Source organism: Pongo abelii, chromosome 21, assembly GCF_028885655.2.
Source record: "Pongo abelii isolate AG06213 chromosome 21, NHGRI_mPonAbe1-v2.0_pri, whole genome shotgun sequence".
NCBI classification, from domain to species: domain Eukaryota; kingdom Metazoa; phylum Chordata; class Mammalia; order Primates; family Hominidae; genus Pongo; species Pongo abelii.
Window position 1 is genome coordinate 68,403,808 of NC_072006.2, and position 20,850 is coordinate 68,424,657.

Genomic DNA, 20,850 nt, shown 5'->3' on the forward strand with positions numbered 1-20,850 from the left:
AATTATCTGGGTGTAGCTGTGCCTGAAGTCCCAGCTCCTCAGGAGGGAGATCACTTGAGCATGGGAAGTCCATGCTACAGTGAGCTGTGGTCACACCACCAAACTCCAGCCTGGGTGACAGAGGGAGACCCTGTCAACAAACTGACAAAAACTCAGAATAATGTAACAAACATCTTGAAATCCTCTATTCTGACTTAAGAAAAATGAAGGAAGGGCCGGGCATGGTGGCTCACGCTTGTAATCCCCAGCACTTTGGGGGGCCGAGGTGGGTGGATCACGAGGTCAGGAGATCCGAGACCATCCTGGCCAACATGGTGAAACCCCGTCTCTACTAAAAATACAAAAAAGATTAGCCGAGCATGGTGGTGTGCGCCTGTAGTCCCAGCTACTGAGGAGGCTTAGGCAGAAGAATCACTAGAACCCAGGAGGCGGAGGTTGCAGTGTGTGAGATTGTGCCATTGCTCTCCAGCCTGGGTGGGAGAGCGAGACTGTCTCAAAAAAAAAAAAAAAAAAATTGAGTCAGATTTTCCATTTTAAAAAAATGACAGCATCCAAGACCGTCTTGTGCCTCTCCCCATTTCCATCCTCTGCTTCCATAGCTTTAAACTCTGTCTACCACTGTCAGTCAGGTCCAATAAAACGTACTGTTGGTTTATACCGTTTTACATAAATTGTACTACACCATAGTATTGAGGACACCACCTGCCTTATGAGTTTGTTTTTTTTTTTTTTCTGAGACGGAGTCTCGCTTTGTCACCCAGGCTGGAGTGCAGTGGCGCGATCTCAGCTCACTGCAAGCTCTGCCTCCTGGGTTCACGCCATTTTCCTGCCTCAGCCTCCCGAGTAGCTGGGACTACAGGCGCCCGCCACCATGCCTGGCTGATTTTTTGTATTTTTAGTGGAGATGGGGTTTCACCATGTTAGCCAGGATGGTCTCGGATCTCCTGACCTTGTGATCTGCCCGCCTCGGCCTCCCAAAATGCTGGGATTACAGGCGTGAGCCACCGCGCCCGGCCTGTTTTTGTTTTTGACAGAGTCTTGCTCTGTTGTCCAGGCTGGAGTGCAGTGGCACAATCTCGGCTCACCGCAACCTTCATCTCCTGGGGTGAAGCGATTCTTGTGCTTCAGCCTCCTGAGTAGCTGGGATTACAGGCATGTGCCACCACGCCTGGCTAACTTTTTGTATTTGGTAGACGGAGTTTCACCATGTTGGCCAGCCTGATCTTGAACTCCGGACCTCAGGTAATCTGCCTGCCTCGGCTTCCCAGGGTGCTGGGATTACAGGCGTGAGCCACTGCACCAGGCCTAAGTTTTTCATTCGATACAGTAGTAGTTAAAAAATCAAGCCGTGTGGTTATATTAGGTCTGGTTCATTTTAGCTTCTGTACAGAACAGTCACGAATTAATCACTATCAGTCCTGGGCAAACTGACCACAGGTTTTTAGTTTCTCACTGTGGAAACAAAGCTGCCTGAATGTCGCTGCTGAGTTGTCTCGGGTGGGATCGCTGAGAGCGGGATCTGGAAACTTTCCCTTGACTGGTGGCCCCACACTGCCCTGCAAAGAGGCTCCCCGTCTTCTCGCTGCCCCTTCTAGCCTTAGCATTGTCAGACGTTTTTTTCTGGTTTGGTCTTTGAATTTTCTTAATTAAGTAGAATCCACGTTTATTACGTTCAGTTTTTTTTTTTCCTTTGAGACGGAGTCTTGCTCTGTCATCCAGGCTGGTGTGCAATGGCGCGATCTCGGTTCACTGCAACCTCCGCCTCCTGTGTTCAAGCGATTCTTGTACCTCAGCCTCCCGAGTAGCTGGGACTAAAGGCGCGCGCCACCACGCCCAGCTAATTTTTTGTATTTTTAGTAGAGACGGGGGTTTCACCATGTTGGCCCAGGCTGGTCTCCAACCTGCCTAGGCCACCCAAAGTGCTGGGATTACAGGTGTGAGGCAGCGCGCTCGGCCTACGTTAAGTATTTTATATATGGGATTCTTACAGAGAAATGTTAAGTAACAGCAAGCCGAGCACTGGACACTGGGTGGCGGGCAGCGGGACCCTTGCCAGTGAGGGTTGTCGGCCCTGTTTCTCCTGGTCCAGGGGACCGGGGTTAACAGGCGCTGCAGCAAAACTCTCCGTCCGTCCGGCGCCTCAGGAATCTCCTCCGTTTCCAAGACGGCGTCGGACCACCCTCCCCGCTCCCCGCGGCTATGCCTTCCTCGCGCCCCGCTCCCTGTGACCGAGGAACGCCAGGAAGGGACCACTTCCTAGCGCCAGCCCGGCTGCTCAGGGTCGGCTGGGGGCGGGGCCGGCGCAGGGGCGTGGCCACTCGGTGGGGCCCAGCGGGACCTGGCCTACCAGGCGGAGCGGGGGCGGGACAGGGGCGTGGCCAATCGGGACCGGTGGGGCGGGCGAGTGGCGGGAGCGCTGCACCCGCAGATGGGCCGCACACGTGGGGACCAGCGCCCACCCGGCCTGGTCGCATGGGCAATGGGAGACCCCACTGCAGCGCAAGGTCTCGCGGCATCTGGGAAGACCGGCCTTACGCCGTCCCTCCCTTCGTCAGCAGACCGCTGTCCAGAATCCGGGATCCGGCATAATCGAGGTGCCAGGCTCCGAGGACGCCGCGCTCTTGGCCGTGGACTTCCACGCAGGAAGACATTGGCGCCTGAGAGGACGGGGACGACCGCGTCCCGTGTCAGATGCGCCTGGCCCACGGCTGAGCCCGCAGCATCAGCCCTCAGCTCCACGGCTGAGCCCCGGGAGGCTGATTCAGTTATCTGGGCCTCTCCGGGGCCCGTCGTGTGGGCGCCGCGCGTGCACCTCCTTCCTCAGTAAACCACGGCGGCGACTCCTCTCGGGGAGCCCGGGGGGGGGACCTGCTCAGAAAGCAGGGTGGGCAGGACCTAAGGGAACCCACGCTTGCGAGCGTGGGCACGGCAGAGAGCACGGGATGCGGGTGGGCCTCCAGGTCTGGAGGGGTGCGCGAGGCGGGCCCTGAGCAGCAGTGGATCCAGGCTCGTGGGCCCCGGGTGGCCCCGCCTCCAAGCGCAGGTCCCCACTTCCGCCCTGGTCCGGCTCCTGGCTTTGCTGCCTCCAGCGACTTGTCCTGACGGGGAGGACCCTGATGATGATGGTACAAATATGTGGGTGGGGGGAAAACAGGCTGCCTCTTGTGAGACCCAGAGCACCAGGGGGCCGTGTCCCCTCCCTAGGTCCAGGCCAGGTGGCCGCCAAACTATGGGTTTTAGGGGCCCCACCTAGCAGAGCTAGGAGCTGCAGGGCCCAGTTCTACCCCTTCCTTCATCTGGCACAAGTGCAAGACTGGAAACGCCTGGTCCTGCCGGGGAGAAGGCAGGGCCCTCAGCTCCCTCCCTCCCTCCCTCCCCCCCCATGGGGAGTCTCCACAAACGCATGCCTCAGCCAGAACGCCACTCCTGTGCTGTAACTAACCAATCACACCTTCATTTTTCTAAAGCTTTATTTATTTTATAAAATGCATAGAATAAATTATACTGGTAACATTTTAAAAATTAACATCTTTGTATTCAGCAGTCCTAGGTCAGGAGGCAGGAGGAGGGTGGTGGGGACGGGTTGGCTCACTGGGCGGCTAACCCGTGTAGGCCACTTCCTCCTCGTCACTGCCATCGGGGACCGCGTCTGTCCCAAAGTAGCGGTCGCCAAAGTTCCCTGGAAAAAGCGGGGGTCCAGTGTGGTGGGGCCTCCCAGGGCCACCCCCCCTGCCCTCATGCGCAGCTGAAGGGCCTGGGCAAAGTTCCCTGGAGAAGGAAGTGGGCCAGTGTGGCAGGGCCTCCCAGGGCCACGCACCCGGCCCTCATGCGCGGCTGAAGGGCCTGGGCAGCCTCACCAATGCCTGGGATGATGCGGAAAAGGTCATTGACCCGCTTGTCCACCGCCGTGGTGATGATTCTCACTCGTGGAAATGCATAGGCCACTGAGTGCACGCCCATCTCTGCCATGAGCAGTGACAGCAAAAAGATCTTGTCCTCAGGCACGTCGTGGTCCTACCAAGTGTATTGGGCAGGTAAATCCCACCTCTGCCTGAACCTGCCCCGCCTACCCAGGGCCCACTCACCAGGAGCACGCGCACCGCCATCATGGCCGCGGCACCCGTGGACACGGTGCAGTCCATGAGGATCACGTGGTCATCGCTGATGTCCTTGGGCAGCCTCAGGTAGTGGAGCTGCGGGCAGCAGGGGTCAGGCTGCAGGTGGGGCTCCCTCTGCCCCCTACCCCTGGGCTCATCACCCAGGCTGCCCCCAGGCACCTCGGGCTCCCCGGTAAGCTGGTTGGTCTGGATGAGGATGGTGCCGATGCGCACATCTTTGCACACAGCGCGTAGCGCAGGCTCCATGGTTTCACCGGCGCGCAGGATGGACACACCGGTGATCTGCGGGGAGGGGAGGCTAAGCGCCCACATCCCGCCCCAGCAGCCTGTCCCGCGCCCAGGTGTGCCCAGGCAGGTACCTGCTTCCCCGCATAGCATTTGCCCGCATAGTCCTGCCCCTGCGGGGTCTGCACGACGCAGTCCTGTGGGGTGCAGGGTGAGGACTCCGGTGAGCGCAGGGAGCCCGCACTGGCTCCAGGACCCACCCTCCATCTCGTGGGCTACGAACCTGAAAGGGCAGAAAGGAGAGCGCGTGCTCGATGAGCAGCCGCATCAGTCTCTTGGAGTAGAAGATGAACTCGTCGCGACTGGTCTCCTTGTCCCTGTGGGGCCAACAGTTGAGCGGAAGCGCGCGCGCGGGCCCCCCCCTCCCCCGTCCCCAGGTGGGCCCTCACCTGATGATGGTGTGCATGCCCCGTACCTGCGGCGTGCTCTTCAGGACGCTCAGCGTCCGGGGCAGGGGGTGGCACTGGTGTGCCGAGGCCAGCGCAGCCCTGGGGACAAACCGATGGTGAACACTCAAGAAGGGGATCTTCTCCCAGAGCCCTCCCTCCCCACAGGACGGCTGTGCGTCACTGTGAGGGGAATACACGGGCCAGGCACAGCACGAGGTGCAGAACGGGCCTGACTTCTGCCTGGGGCTGAGCTGGGGGAAGACCTCGCCCTACCTGAGCTGTCAGGCAATGGCGAAAGATGGCGGCGAACAACGGGGCAAGCGCACCATCAGGCAGAAAGCTAGGGGGGGTAGGGTGTGAGGGCCCCTCCCAGTGCGGGACCCCTCCTGAGCTAAGCAGCAGCAGAAGTGGGACGGGCACAGGGCGGGCTCACACGTGCTGATAGGTCTCATACCCCAGAATGGGTAGCTTGTCCCCAGCCTCTCCCCGGAGGAACAACTAAAGCTTTGTGGGGTCAGGCCCCGCCCTGGCTCCTCCCCGAGGTGGTGCGCGGCCCCTCAAGAGAGGGGGGTGGGGGGCAAAGCTGGCTCAGTGCCTCTTGACTGCCCCGTCCCGCCCCGCTGCCCAAGCCTGGGGATGGCCGGGGCAGGAGCAGGTCTAGGAGCGGGCAGGAAAAGGGCGGGGTGGAGGCAAAAAAGAGGTGGGACAGGGAAGGGGCAGAGCAGAAAAGGGGCGTGACAGGCGCAGGGAATGGGGCGGGGCAGGAAAGGGGGTGATGCAGGGGCAGGAAGAGGAAAGCGGCAGAGCACGGAATTGGATGTGGCCGGGGCAGGGAAATAGGCGGGGCAGGGAAGGGGTATGGCGGGGGCAGAAAAGAGGCGTGACACGGGCAGGGAAAGGGGCGGGGCCGGGAATGGGGTGTGGCAGGGGCAGAAAAGAGGCGTGACAGTGGCAGGGAAAGGGGCGGGGCAGGAGCAGGAAAGGGGCGGGACACGGGAGGGGTATGGCGGGGGCAGAAAAGAGGCGTGACAGCGGCAGGGAAAGGGGCGGGGCAGGAGCAGAAAGAGGGCCTAGCAGGAGCAGCGGGGCAAGGGGCTACGGGAAGGCGGGTCACACAGCAGCACCACGGAGCACACTGCTCACATATCCCAACGTAGCTTCCTCTGCTTGCCAGGTGAAGAGCATGTTCAGGGAGGGAACAAGGCAGGAAACGGGGGTTTACAGAGAGAAGGAAGAGAACAAAGAGAAGGCTGCTTAGTTGGGGAGCAGGGCGTTCCCCGCAGGCCTGAGGAGGAGTGTGGGCGGCCAGGCCCCCAGCCCTGCCTGGCCCTCCCTCCTGCCCCAGACCAAGGCTTCCTGGGGCTGAAGGAAGTGAGTGGAGCCACAGGCCAACACTTCCTTGGCTGACCAGACGTTGGAAAATGTGTCTGGCTGCGTTCAGGTGTTTTTCCAAGTTTGAAACCCTGGAAAGTTTCTTCTCTCAGAACAAAGGCTTCTGGAGGAACCTGACGGGACAAGACCTGCGGGTTCCCTGGCCGCGGAGAGGGCCAAGCGGAGACTCATGCAGGCACCGGAAGCCGGACGCCTGGCGGACGGGCCCTGGAGGCATTTCCAACATTTGGCAAACTCTTTGGAGGGCTCTGAATGTGAGGACTCTCCCACCAGGTAGCTCAGTCAGGAGCCTCCCAACCCACAGAAGGCGGGGAGAAGGGCAGGTCCCTCGTGGCTGACCCCCCTGCACGCCTGCCCTTGGGGAGGGGCAGTGGGATGCGGCCCCGGCCCAGCCCAAGCTTCTTGCTGCAGTTGCCCAGTTCCTGCTGGCAGAGCTGTGCGGGCTGCGAGGACAGAGCTGGGGCAAGCAGGACCCGGGTCGGTGGGAGGACAGGGGCGAGGCCCTCCACCTGCAACCAGGGAAAGCTGACTGGTCCGTGAGGCTGGGCACAGGAGGTACAGCAGGCTCCCTGGCTGTGCTGGCTTAGGACAGCTGTGCTCTCTGGGGTCAAATCCCATAGACAGACTCAGGAGTCAGGGGAGCCTCCAGCAAAGTCTGGCCAGGACAGGGTCAGGACCCCGTGATGCTGGGCAAGCTACTTCACGTCTCTGTGCCTCAGTGTCCTCATCTGCCAGCAAAGGGAGGCAGAAGCAGGGCTAGGACCACTCCACACCACCCCTTCTGTGACTGGGGAAGAGCCAGCTGCCTGCCTGGCTGGATCACAGCCCAGACCCAGAGATCCTTGGAGGTGTTGGAAGTGCCTCCATCTGTGCAGACAGCCGTGCAAGTCTTACCTGACGCTGAGTTCACGCTGTGGCAGCAACACAGGAAGACACAAGGGAACGGTGGCGCGTCAGTGACCAGGGCAGGCGGCCAGGCCACCCCCACCCAGGAATGGACATGCCGCAGGCCCGCAGGGACACAGCCAGCCATGGGTGGTGGCAAGCTTCTAATGCCTGTAACCTGTGGACCACCTGGGCCAGACCTGCAGTTCTGCATTGGGGCAGTCAGAGCCAGGACCCTGGGCTCTGTTCTGCAGGCCTCAGGCCTCCAACATCCTGGTAGGGAGTGTGTTCAGAGCCACTCCAGGCTCCAAGGCCCAGCCATACAATGCCTCAGGGAGCAGGGGACCTCTGGTGGGGGTGTCGCTCCTGGGGTGACCCCCTGAGAAAGAGAGGAGCCTGGCCTGGCGTGGGACTCAGCAGTGAAACCCCACAGTCCTGGGCCAGCAGGTCATGCCTGTCTTCCCAAAAGCTCAGGCTGGGTGTGCTGAGCGGGCTGCACCCTCGGCTGGGTCCTGAGCACCTGTACCCCCACCCCAGCTTCCTCAGGGAACCCAGGCCCTGCGCAGCACAACGGGATGGGGTCTGGGCTGGACAATCTGACTGACCATGCAGGCTGAGGACACTCAGGGCTGGCACCTGGCAGGAGACAGTGAACGCAGGGGGATGAGGTGAGCAGGCCACTGAGGGTGGTGGCAGCGGAGAAGTGGGTGGAGGGGCTGGGCTAGGCCGTGGGGACGCGGGACCCCACTCACCTCCTCCAGCTGGCTGTGCACGTGCTGCACGATCAGGTCGATGGCCACCGTGTTGCCGCTCCCTGGGGCGGGATTGGGGGAGGGTGACCGGGGGCTGGGCCGTTGGCCTGCCCGACGCCCACCCAACAGGCAGCCCAGGAGGCTCACCTCTGGGGACCACGATGTCTGCCAGGCGCATGGTGGGCTGGATGTACTGGTCGAAGGAGGGCTTGACAAACTTGTTGTACTGCTTGATGACACCCTCGATGTCCCGGCCGCGCTCACTGATGTCCCGGCGCAGCCGCCGTACCAGGCGGATGTCGGAGTCTGTGTCCACAAAGATCTTCATGTCCAGGAGCTGATGGAGACAGCGGGCCAGTGAGCGGCCAGATGCCATCAGCCGGCATGGAGACACCGGGACCAGCCCCTGCACTGAGGCCGCCTGGTCTGTGGGCCTGGCCAGAGCCACTTCCCCAGGGCACCCTGGCAGGTGGGGAGGAGTGGGGAGGTGGGGGTGTCTGGGGGTGGGGTGCTGCCCGTCAGGGGCTTAGGTGAAGAGGCATGGCATGGTGGCTGGCTAAGGAGTCAGGCAGGAATGGGGCTGGGCGCATGTGATTTCCTTTACTTTGCTTGAGGTAACTCACACCAACACTCTGGGGAATGGGGGACATGGCGAGTTTAGGGTCTGTCCCCATGCTCAGCACACAGTAGTTGGCCCGTGAAGAGGCCTTGTGGAGGCTGGGGGCTGCTATATGCCGGACGATGGAGTCCTCTGGGCCTGTGCCAGGGGCAAGACCTGGGCCCTGGGATCAGGCCAACCTGAGTCACACTCAGCTCTGTCCCGAAGGCCCCTGTGAGCTACAGAAAAATCAAACACACCAGCCCTGGGTCCTCACCTGTCCGTCAGGACCACGGCAAGGGACGAGAACGCCAAGAACACGCCAGGTATGCGCACAGGCCTTAGCCGGTGGAGAGGAACCACTGTCTCAGGCAGCCACGCTCTGCCTTGCGGGGCCGGCAGATGGACCCAGCTGTGGCCTGCCTGGGGTTGGGGTTGGGTTGGAGTTGGGGTAGGGAGTGGCTGGCCTAGGCCTATAGAGTGTGGAGGCCTTGGGGACGGGGCAGGAGGACGCACACCTCATGGACGAGGCGGCCAGGGCTGAGACACCAGTGGGGTGGGTATTCCCGGCGGGTGCTCACCTCCAACAGTGTCTTGTCAGCAAAGGCCATGATGCCCTCAAAGATGATGACGTTTGCACCATACAGTGTTTTCTGTGAAGAAACCCAGGAGTTGTGGAGCCCGGCTCATGTGCCTGCAGCCCCCCGAGGCCCCCTCTGCAGGGCCCTGGCCTACCCAGTCCTTCTTCCGGCTGTGCGTGGTGAAGTCATAAATGGGCACCTTGACACTCTTCCCCTGCTTCAGCTTCTTGAGGGTGGAAATGATGAGGTCGAAGTCAAAGGCATCTGGGTGGTCGAAGTTGAAGTTGTTGTGTGCGGCCTGTTCCTGCTGCTGTTCAGTCAGCACCTGGTGGGGGAGGCTGTGGAGCAGTTGTGGGCACAGCAGGGCCCTCACCCAATGCCAGCGGACAGGGGCTCTAGGCCTCCCAGGAGTAGCCACGCTGGGGCTGAGACCAGGGACCTAATTTTGCAGGGGGTCCAGGGTCAGGGAGAGGACAAGGAGGTCCTCTGGGGAGCTGGGTGGGGGCCCACCTTGTAGAAGGAGTCCATGGACAGCAAGACCACCCAGGGCACGTCCAGGGCCTCAATGATCATTCTGGCCACAGTGGTCTTCCCAGAGGCACTGCCGCCTCCCAGGCCTGCCGGCGGGAGTGGAGACCCTCTATGAGGAACAGGCAGGCTGCCGGCACAGATAGGTCCTGGAGGCGCCCACCCCACTGCCACTGCCTGCGGTTGCCCGGCTTCCTTGTCCTGCTCCACAGGCACTGGAGGGGAGCCGGAGGCAGGCGTCTGGCAGCAGGTCCCACCCCCTGCTGCTCTCACCGATGGCGAAGGCCTCTTTGGATTGCGTGCCGTGCTCGTTGTACCAGGGTGGCCGCCCTGCAGTGTAGATGGTACGCTTGCTTGTGCGCAGCAGGGGAGGCTCTGACTTGCACTGGCTGGTGGTCCGCTTCCGGGGAGAGCGCCCAGTGCCCACAGGTGGCAGGAGCCTGTCCAGGGACTCTGCATTGCTGCTGCAGAGCGGGATGTGCTCGGATGTGGCCCAGGGCTGCCCACCTCCCAGGTACCCGCTGGTATGGCCGGCCCACAGGGCATCCCCCCACCCCCTCAACAGGCATGGCTGAGGCGGGCAGGATCCTTGGGGGTACATAAGAACTCTGCCTGGGCTGGGCATGGTGACTCATGCCTGTAATCCCAGCACTTTGGGAGGCCGAGGCAGGTGGATCATTTGAGGTCAGGAATTTGAGACTAGCCTGGCCAACATGGTGAAACCCCATCTCTACTAAAAATTAAAAAAAAAAATTACCTGGGTGCGGTAGTGGGTGCCTGTAATCCCAACTACTAGGGAGGCTGAGGCAGGAGAATCGCTTGAACCCGGGAGGTGGAGGTTGCAATGAGCTGAGATTGTGCCACTGCACTCCAGCCTGGGTGACAGAGCGAGACTCCACCTCAAAAAAAAAAAAAAAAAAAAAAAACCCTGCCTGCAGCTGGGCCACAGGACACACAGACCCAAGTGCTCAGCCTGGCACAGGGCCTCAGATCATCACTGTCCACACAGCAAGGACAGAGGGACAGCAAACAAGGACAAGGGAAGGAGGAGAGACGCTATCTTGGGGCCATGCTCATCCTGCTGTGTGGACGGGCACTGGCTGGGCCAGGCTCTGTCCCCAAGGGGACTCAAGGTGGGCCTGTGAAAGGCAGGTGAGACCCCAAAGTGGACCATGTTCCCTCGCAACCCGGCACACTCTGGGCAGCCACATCGCTGCCATGCTGAAGGCTGGATGCCCAAGGAGACATGAGGGCAGCGTGTGGGTGGAGGCGAGACCAGACCAGGTTGTGCGCACACACCCAGGGTGAGGTCCCCAGACAGGACCAGGCTGAACGGCTCAGGGAGAGCAGAGGGCTCAGCCAGGACCTGATTCTCCTGCAGTGACAGCAGGCCCAGCACAGTGCCTCGGCCTGGCCTCTCTGGCTGTCAGAGTGCCGGATTGGGGACCCTGGGCTGGGAGCCTTATTGGAACCCCATTCATTTTTGCTGTGGCCCCTTCTGGGTCCCCAAGACAGAAACCTCCGGCATCTGGCAAACACCAGAGAGGAAAGTGCTGCCACCTGTCTGGGCTGCCATGAGCCTGCCCAGGGTAAAGGGGAGCCCCTAAAGTCTGCAAGGGGGACATCAACGGGAGGAAGACACAGGCCTACGCTGTATGGCATCTACATGCACTGCACATGCCGGACCGGCACTCAGGCGCCTGCCAACTTCTCCGTCAGTTTACAACCTCAAGTGGGCAGGGGGCCGTGACTGGCCATGGAGCCCTGGGAGGGGCAGCCTCTGGGGAGGCTCAATGTGGCCGAGTGCCCTGCTGGGGGGTCGGGGGGGGCATCAACGTGGCGCCTGCTCAGTCTGTTCTGAGAGGCTCGGATGCAGAGCCTGGTGTGAAGACACAGGTCGGGCAGAAGGCACTTCTGGCCACTGCCCAGGAGAGACCGAGCTGGCTGTGGTGGCCTCAGCACCATGTTTCAGGCCTCCCTGGGAAGCTCTCAGGGGTCAGCACCTTGGCCCTGCAGGTCATGGCCCACCCACATGGGGAGCAACTCAGAACCACAGCCACTGTCCGTGCAGGCAGAGCCCCCGGGGGCAAGAGGGAACGCTCCACAAACGGCAGGACCGCCTCTTTGTAGCTTCCTGCAGCGGCACAGTCTGTCCACCACGCTCTGGAGTTCCACAGGAGATGGAACACTCCACAAATGCCAGTTACGCCCGAAAATGACACAGAAACACAGGTGTGGACAGGGAACGGCATCCTCACAGCATGCTCAGGGGAGAAAAGCAAGCTGGAAGGAGATATGATTCCATCTGTATAAAATCCAGGACACTAAGGACACTCACCCGCATGCGCCTGGGTGTGAGAGGGAGGGGGGGTGTGTGAGAGGGAGGGGGGGTGTGTGAGAGGGAGGGGGGGTGTGTGAGAGGGAGGGGCGTGTGTGTGAGAGGGAGGGGGTGTGTGTGAGAGGGAGGGGCGTGTGTGAGAGGGAGGGGGGGTGTGTGAGAGGGAGGGGGGGTGTGTGAGAGGGAGGGGGTGTGTGAGAGGGAGGGGGTGTGTGAGAGGGAGGGGGTGTGTGTGAGAGGGAGGGGCGTGTGTGAGAGGGAGGGGTGTGTGTGAGAGGGAGGGGGTGTGTGAGGGAGGGGGGGTTTGTGAGGGGGGGGTGTGTGAGAGGGAGGGGGGTGTGTGAGAGGGAGGGGGGTGTGTGAGAGGGAGGGGGGGTGTGTGAGAGGGAGGGGGGGTGTGTGAGGGAGGTGGGTGTGTGTGAGAGGGAGGGGGGTGTGTGAGGGGGAGGGGGGTGTGTGAGGGGGAGGGGGGTGTGTGAGGGGGAGGGGGTGTGTGTGTGGGGGGGTGTGAGAGGGAGGGGGGTGTGTGAGGGGGAGGGGGGTGTGTGAGGGGGAGGGGGTGTGTGTGTGGGGGGGTGTGTGAGGGAGGTGGGTGTGTGTGAGAGGGAGGGGGGTGTGTGAGGGGGAGGGGGGTGTGTGAGGGGGAGGGGGTGTGTGTGTGGGGGGGTGTGAGAGGGAGGGGGGTGTGTGAGAGGGAGGGGGGGTGTGTGAGGGAGGTGGGTGTGTGTGAGAGGGAGGGGGGTGTGTGAGGGGGAGGGGGGTGTGTGAGGGGGAGGGGGGTGTGTGAGAGGGAGGGGGGTGTGTGAGAGGGAGGGGGGTGTGTGAGAGGGAGGGGGTGTGTGGGGGGGGGTGTGTGAGAGGGAGGGGGGGTGTGTGGGGGGGGTGTGTGTGAGAGGGAGGGGGGGTGTGTGGGGGGGTGTGTGTGAGAGGGAGGGGGGTGTGTGAGGGGGAGGGGGGTGTGTGAGGGGGAGGGGGTGTGTGTGGGGGGGGTGTGAGAGAGAGGGGGTGTGTGGGGGGGGTATGTGGGGGTGTGTGTGTGAGAGGGAGGGGGTGTGTGTGGGGGGGGTGTGAGAGGGAGGGGGTGTGTGTGGGGGGTGTGGGGGGGGTGTGTGTGAGAGGGAGGGGGCGTGTGTGTGAGAGGGAGAGGCGTGTGTACACATCAGCCCTAACCATGGTTACTCTGGCCACCAGGATTTGGAACAGCAACTCCTGTCACGTTTGAATGTTTTTAAAGCAGGTGCCACTCTGTTGCCATAAACCAAACCGTAGTCTGTCTTTGAAGCTGGCATCTCCGGTGTGGGAACACTGATGTTCCCAGCTGCGCACTCCTCCCCATGCACCCGTGATACCCACAGCCAGGAGGACAGTGTCCGTGTGCACACACAGGGGGCAGTGGAAGGAGGGAGCCCAGCCCAACACGTGACAGCTCTCCTGGGCCCAGAGAACAGTGTGGCAGCATTTACAGCAGCAAGGAGACCTGCTGTCTGCACCCGACGGGGAAAACGCGCCGTGCCTCTCCTCAGAGACAGACAGGCCTGCCTGTTTCCATGCCACCATCAGGGGAGTGAGCACGGGGAATAATCAGCCAGGCAGCCTCACTCAGCCTCACCTCGGCTCTGGAGATCGCTCTGGAGCTGAGTGGTGACGTCAGCACCAGGGCTGAGCACAAACAAGGCCAGGCGCCCAGACAACCAGGCGAGGGGGGCCCGGGGGACAGCGCCACTGCACGGTGCCCTGAAGGGGGAGCAGGTGCCACGACACTTCCCCGAGACCGCGTGCGGGGGCTGTGGCTGGAATGGGACCTGCACCCCACTCCGGTCTGCCTGAAGGGCTGTCAGTCAAGAAGGAAGAGGGGACCCAGCAAACAGAAGCCACGACCTCCCAGCGGCTCTGGACTGACACGACCAACGCACCAGCAGTAAACAAAAGGGCCTGCAAGGCTCAGCCCCGGGGCCACCCCTCCCAGCAGGTGGTGATGGACGGCCCACAGCTGCGCACAGTGGGGCAGTCCTGCTTAGGCTCAGCAGCAGGTCCCCAGTGGACAGAAACGCTCTGGTGGCCCTGGAGGCTGTGGTGGGCAGAGAACAAATCCAGGCGGCCCCTCCCCTCTATGCCTAACCCCAGTATCTGCAGGGAATCACCCACTGTCTTCAACCTCAGGGAGGAAGCTCTGACACAATCTGACTTGCAAAGAGGCTCCCCAGCGAAGCTCCCAGCACCGCCCTTGCGGCTGCCTGCACTTCCGCCGTGCACCCTGGATTCCGAGGGTGAGCCCGCTAATGCACAAAGCTGGGACTAACTTGAGGGACAGGCACCAGATGGCGGAGGCCGGGCTGGCACTGTGCCTGCTCCCCATTGGTAGTCTCCTGGTGCTCAGGCCTCTCCAGCAGAAACCTTCCAACCCTGCATTTGTGACTCTTCCTCATCCTACTGAAGTAACAACCCCGTCACCACAGATCCCTCCTGAGGCACACGCTGCTGACGGCCAGGCACTGGCCCTTCTGCTGGGAGCGGTGCCCATGCAGTGGAACGGTCACAAGCAGGCCAGGATGATCCGCCAGAAACCCGCCTCACCGCAGGCCTGTGATGGCGTCAGGCTGAGTCTGCACCAAGCCCAGCCCCACTGCCTTCTCCAAAGCTGGTCTGTCTCAGAGCCAAGGACAAAGCCTCACCCCACTGTTCACAAGCAGCACCCCTTGACAGAGGAAAGTTGGCCGGGTGTGGTGGCTCATGCCTTGAATAGCCCTTTGGAGGCTGCAGTGGGAGGATTGCTTGAGGTCAGCAGTTCATGACCAGCCTGGGCAACATGGTGAGACCGTCTCCACACAAAAAACTTTAGAATATTAAAAATAAAAAGAGAGGAGAAAGTTGCACAACAAACCTCATTTCCTTTGCACAGATGGACAAGAGTGCTTCTGGCCACAACAACAAAAGGTTAATTCCAACCCGGAGGGTTCCAAGCCGTAACCAACACAAGAGAGACGCGCCCGGACCAACAGCCTCAAGCAAAATGGCGCCTTGGACCCTGGGCTCTGCCCGGTGCCCGAGAGCACCTACCAGCCTGTTTGATTCCTGATATCCACAGACATGCACCAAACACAGGTCCGAGTGGCCAGGACCACAGCACAAGTGGACGCCCCTCACAGCAGAGACCTCCGGCCGAGACTCACCTGCCTTCTGCTCCAAGGGCCCGGCACCCTGAGATCCTGATGCCAGGGTAAGCTGGGGGGCTGCTCATGGTCGAGGACACGGGTGGGTGCTCCTGGACAGCAGAGTGGCCCCAAGGGTGGATGCGTGGGGGCTCAGGTGCAGGCAGCCGTGGGGGACATCACCACCTCAGACCCACAGCAGTCCCCTAGGGCAGCTCAGGAGCTCCGGCCACCTGAACTGGCCCTTCCACGGGCAGGACCACTCCTGTGGGCAGCACAGTGGGTGCAGAGCCAGGGGGCTGGTGGTAAGACCCTTGGCTGGCAGAAGCTGCCTGCCAAATGTCAGCAGAGGCACAGCAGCTAGGAGGCCCTTGGAGCCCCCACTGTACTGAGGGGACAGCACTCACCGCCGTCCTGAGGCCAAGGCCACAAGCATAGGAGGATCAGCCAGCTGGGGGCTTGTGTATGCCTGATATTAATAGCGCTGGCTTTGCCTGGTGTGGCCCTGACAATCCTCGGGCCAGCCCTCGGTGTGAACTGCCCCCTCCTGTGTGTGGGCTGGCACATTCGGCCAGCCTAGGGCTGCAGGCCTGCGGAGGACCACCGTGCGCCGTGTGCCTGCACCCCTCCTGGATCCCCTGGAAAAAGCTACAGTACCCCGGCCTGCCTGGTGCTACAGTGAACCCCCTGCAGCATGACAGGGAAATCTGAAGCGCCTCTTGGCCAGGTGTCCTGAATGTCAGTGCTGAGCTGGGCACCCCATCCCTAGCCCCAGAGTGCTTCCGACAGGCATAAACAAATCTGAAACTCCACCCTCTGGCACCATCTGCAAATAACTGCCTTGCCCTACCCCCACTCACGGGGGATCCTGCAGGGACCTGCAGCCACCCAGGGCTCACCACCCAGGGCTCAGCAGAGCACAGGGGACACAGCCACCTCCCCGCCCACAGAAACAGGGGTTCGGCCCCACCCTCAGCAGAGTCAGTCAAGGATGTGCACAGAGAAGTCCTGGCAGCCCTAAGCTCTCTCCCAGGGGCAGACAGGTCAGCCATGGGTGTCAGCTTCCTCCTACCATGGGTTTCTCTTGGAGTTTCTAGTACTGAGGCAGGGGCTGCCAGAAGCTCAGGGAAAGGGGAAGACTCCACATGGAGGTCATACTCCTCAAAAGTAGGCCACTCCTGGGAGCTGCCTCAGAGGCAGGACCGGCCCATCTGTCTGTGTCCACAGGCGCTTCCTCTCCTCGTTCTGCTCCCGGGAGGCGGCTACATCCCTCACCTGGGAAGTGGGCAGAAGACAGCCCAGGGTCGGGGAGGCAGAGGCTGTCCTGAGCAGGGGCGCAGAGTCCGGGCTCCTGGGGGCCATGCCACTGGCTGGGCTGTCTGAACAGCAGAGTGGACTCAGGCTGGTCTGCCTGGCATGGCATGCACCCTGGCTGCCTTAGCTGGCCAAGAGGCAAGGCTACAGGCCTGTGGAAGCCAGCATGGTGCTGGCCAGGCAAGGGACGCATGAGCCCAGGTACGCAGCTGTGAATGGAACCACCAGGCCCCACCCTGGAATCACGTCGGCTCGCTGCAGGCCACGTGGTCCCCAACATGCCCCTCCATGGGGCTGCTCTCGGCCACAGCAGCCCACGGCACGAAGGGGCCGCTCATGGTGGGGAGGGGTAGCCTGCCCTGGTCCTATTCACTGGTGTTCCTCCCAGGTTCTGACTTGCTGAGCTGGGCTGGTCCAGAGAACTCCCATTCCCACGCCACCCACAGGTGGTGACGCCGCACTGGGGTAAGCACTGCCCAGAGCACCTTCTGCCTAAGGCTTCCTCGTTGCAGGTGGGGCTGTCTGAGGCCCGTGGTGCTGGAGGCTGCCTCAGTCACTTCAGGGCACCCCTTGCCCTTCCCTCGCCTTCAACCATCCTACTCTGGGCCACAGCACAGTCGAGTGTGGCTCAGTCCCCTCCAAGGAGCCACAGCTTGCCTCAGTTTCCTCCTCAAGGACTAACAGCAGGTGCATTACAGGTGGGTCAGCTCATGAAGACCAAGGCAGACGCCTCATCGGTGATCAGGCCCCATAACTGATGTCATCGTCAAGAAATAAGCACAGGTGGCCGGGTGCAGTGGCTCACGCCTGTCATCCCAACACTGTGGGAGGCCGAGGCGGGTGGATCACCCAAGGTCGGAGTTCGAGACCAGCCTCAACATGGAGAAACCTTATCTCTACTAAAAATACAAAATTAGCTGGGCATGGTGGCACATGCCTGTAATCCCAGCACTTTGGGAGGCCGAGGCAGGTGGATCACCTTAGGTTGGGAGTTTGAGACCAGCCTGACCAACATGGAGAAACCCTGTCTCTACTAAAAATACAAAATTAGCCGGGCGTAGTGGCACATGTCTGTAATCACAGCTACTCGGGAGGCTGAGGCAGGAGAATTGCTTGAACCCGGGAGGCAGAGGTTGCTGTGAGCTGAGATTGCGCCATTGCGATCCAGCCTGGGCAACAAGAGCAAAACTCCATCTCAAAAAAAAAAAAAGAAAAAAGAAATACGCACGAGCAGCCAGGCGCAGTGGCTCACGCCTGTAATCCCAGCACTTTCGGAGGCTGAGGCGGGCGGATCATCTGAGGTCAGGAGTTCAAGACCAGCCTGGCCAACATGGTGAAACCCTGTCTCTACTAAAAATACAAAAAATTAGCCAGGTGTGGTGGTGGGCGCCTGTAGTCCCAGCTACTCGGGAGGCTGAGGCAGGAGAATTGCTTGAACCCAGGAGGCGGAGGTTGCAGTGAGCCGAGATGGTGCCATTGCACTCCAGCCCAGGACTCTGTCTCCAAAAAAAAAAAAAGAAAGGAAGAAAAATAAGCACAGCCATGTGTGGAGACCTGGAGGCAGGGCTGCCCCTCACGAACCATCCACAATGCCAAGGAAAGCAGAAGCAAACGTCCAGCAGCAGGGAGCACAGGGCATGTGAAACCGACACTGAGGAAACAGCCACGGGAGACAGCACACAGGGAGAAAGAAAGGCTCGGGCACTCCCTTGCTGTGGTTCAGGCCTGTTCTACCACCCCGGGGGTCACCATCGCCCACGGACCTTCCTGCTGGGTGCCTGTAGCACAGCGCCTCCTGACAGCTCAGGTTTAAGGGAAGTTTGCCGGATAACTAAAATGAGGCTGGAGGGAGGAGGGAGGAGGGAGCAGGGAGGAGCTAGCCCACAGGAGCCAATGCAGACCTGACCCCACTGGTGCCGGACTGACTCTGGGAGAGTCATTAGGGCAGCTTTCTCAGGCTGGATGAGCACTGGGGGTTGGGGGCTTGCACTGGCCCACCCCACCACTCAGGAAACCTTCCCTCAGCAGGACCTGCCCTGCACAGATCATGGGCAGCCTCCCTCTGCTGCCCACTTCCACAGCCCCAGACTCCATCTCAACTGCAGCCAGGAGTCACTGCTAACACCACAAAGGACCTGTTCCTGCACCAGCACGGGCCAGCTCTGGGGCAGGTGCCCGGGACAGAGTCACGAGTGGCAAGCAGACAATAACCAACAGGCAAGATGGACAGACTGATTGCCGGGATGATGTGGCAGGAGGAACTGGAATGGTGGTGGAGGAACCCCAGCCCTGGGGACAGACCTCCACCCGTGCACAGACCTCCGAGCTGTAGCCTGCTCTGGAACACTAAGGGCAGCACCAGAGGTTGAAGAGGAGCAGACGCAGGAACTTTGGGGGACACGCTCGGGCAACAGTGAGAAAAGCCCTAGGCTGGGGCAGAGGAAGTCCTCGATGGAACAAGCATCAAGACACGAAGTGCAAGAAATTTGCCTAAGACAAGAGGCAGTCCCAGGGCAGACCGGGGCCCCTGGAGAAGGGTTCTGCAATCTATCCTCACTGCCTGCAGCTTCCCTCCTGTCCCTTGATAACCACACCAAAGAAAGATAACAACAGTCTCTGCCTCCTGGGACACAGCGAGGGCCACTGTGCCCAGCCCACCATCTGTGCACAGGGCAGGCTCAGATGGCTGCCGCCACCAACCTGTGTCATCCGGGAGTGCCTTTCTCAAGAGCCCTCAGTGCTTATCTAGCGCTGGCCTGCCCCACCTCGGGTTAAATCAAAACCTCTTTGGTGGCCGGGCGCGGTGGCTCACGCCTGTAATCCCACGGAGGCCGAGGCGGGCACATCACCTGAGGTCAGGAGTTGGAGACCAGCCTGGACAACATGACAAAATACCTCTCTGCTAAAAATACAAAAAAATTAGCCGGGCGTGGTGGCGCACACCTGTAATTCCAGCTACTCGGGAGGCTGAGGCAGGAGAATTGCTTGAACTGAACTGGGGAGGCGGAGATTGCAGTGAGCAGAGATCAAGCCACTGCCCTCCAGCCTGGGCGACAGAGTGAGACTCCGTCTCAAAACAAAACAACAACGCCTCTTTGGAACCAGCAGAGGAACAGACTCAGGCCCTATTAGACTCCAGCCATGCAAAGTTCCTAGTCACTGCCCACTGGGAGAGTGGGGACCTGAAAGGACACAGGGCCAGGGGAAAGCTCTTTCTGCCCAGCAGCTCCTGGAGAAGAGCGACTCTGTGCCGGGACACCCTTCCCCCTGCGGCACCCAGCGCAGCCTATCTCTGAGGGAGTCCTGGCTCACAGCGTTTCTGACCGGAGTCACAGCCTGAACCCAGGCAAGAGGCGCCTGAGTGGGAACAACCCCTTCCTGGGGACTCCGCAGGCTCCCCAAGGGACACTTCAGACCCGGAAGGGAGGGGCAGCGCCCAGAGCGCCCTCCTGCAGCCCCGGGCACTGCGTGGCCACCGCCCCCTGACGGCCACGGCCCCAAAGGCGCCGCGCAGGGCCCGGCTCCCAGAGGGACCACCCGGGGTGACGAACCGGGGTGGGGGCGGGTTCCTCCCGCTGCACCCGCACAACTTCCCCACTTCATGCTCTCGCAAAGCCCCTGCAGAGGCTCGAAGGTGCCACGCGCGTGCGGGGTAATCAGAAGGCACCGTGCGCCGCAGCACCTCCAAATCCCAAGCCCTGGCCTGGCGGGTCGGGCAGGGCCACACCCCGAGCCGACAACATAGACCAACTCGCACAGTCGAGCAGGCGCACAGCCCGCCGGGCGCTCGAGGCCGAGGGCCCCACCCACTGGGGGCAGAGACCAAGGTCAACGCTGGGGGTGCGCACCCGGGCTCCTTCCCCGAGCCCCGAGGAGCCTGCCGGCTTGGGCCAGGTCCGTCCTCCCGGCCGCTTCAAGCCCGCGGGGTTCCGCCCGGCACATGGGAGAACGGGGCGCCGCCGCCTGGCCTCCGGGAGTGGGGGACTTGGGCTCGCGGCGAGGACGGACCACCCGCCTAGCTCGGCCAGATCTGCAGCCCCCTCCCGCTCGCCAGTGGAGTGGAGGCGGCGCCCACGCCTACCGGTCCTCGCACGCGGTCTCGCTTTTCTCAGCCTGCCGGCCTGGTGTGTCTTGGGCCGTAGGTGGCGACGTGGGCGAGGGGTCAGCGTCCGCGCGGGCCGGGGGCGCAGCCATGGCGCTCGGAGGCCTCTCCGCGGGCCGGGCCGGGCGGCGCGCATGGGCCGCCGGGAGCTAGCGGTTCCCTCTTCTGCGAACCGTGGGCTACAAGCCCCACAAGGCCGCGCGTCGCGGACTACAAGCCCCACAGGGCCGCGCGTCGCGGACTACAAGCCCCACAGGGCCGCGCGTCGCGGACTACAAGCCCCACAGGGCCGCGCGTCGCGGACTACAAGCCCCACAGGGCCGCGCGTCGCGGACTACAAGCCCCACAGGGCCGCGCGTCGCGGACTACAAGCCCCACAGGGCCGCGCGTCGCGGACTACAAGCCCCACAGGGCCGCGC

At 61.8% G+C, this 20,850-nt stretch overlaps 1 protein-coding gene across 14 annotated transcripts; it reads right to left on the reverse strand.

Moving 5' to 3' along the window:
* Nucleotides 1–3,452: 3,452 nt before the first annotated feature.
* Nucleotides 3,453–20,769, reverse strand: UCKL1 (uridine-cytidine kinase 1 like 1). 14 transcript variants are annotated; one of them, XM_024238781.3, is made up of 15 exons: nucleotides 20,411–20,769; nucleotides 9,802–9,992; nucleotides 9,511–9,617; nucleotides 9,155–9,325; nucleotides 9,001–9,072; nucleotides 7,969–8,158; nucleotides 7,822–7,883; nucleotides 5,936–5,955; nucleotides 4,793–4,891; nucleotides 4,627–4,720; nucleotides 4,478–4,540; nucleotides 4,278–4,400; nucleotides 4,086–4,193; nucleotides 3,858–4,014; nucleotides 3,453–3,679 (listed from the first exon to the last, which is right to left on the reverse strand). In XM_024238781.3, the coding sequence occupies exons 1-15, from the start codon at nucleotides 20,521–20,523 to the stop codon at nucleotides 3,600–3,602; spliced, it is 1,650 nt and encodes a 549-aa protein (XP_024094549.1). In that variant the 5' UTR covers nucleotides 20,524–20,769; the 3' UTR covers nucleotides 3,453–3,599. The 14 variants fall into 14 exon arrangements, with proteins under 14 accessions (XP_024094549.1, XP_054397941.1, XP_002830587.1 ...); XM_054541966.2 differs by having other exon boundaries at nucleotides 5,936–5,958; nucleotides 20,411–20,593; XM_002830541.5 differs by lacking the exon at nucleotides 5,936–5,955 and adding an exon at nucleotides 7,079–7,095 and having other exon boundaries at nucleotides 20,411–20,593.
* Nucleotides 20,770–20,850: the final 81 nt, after the last annotated feature.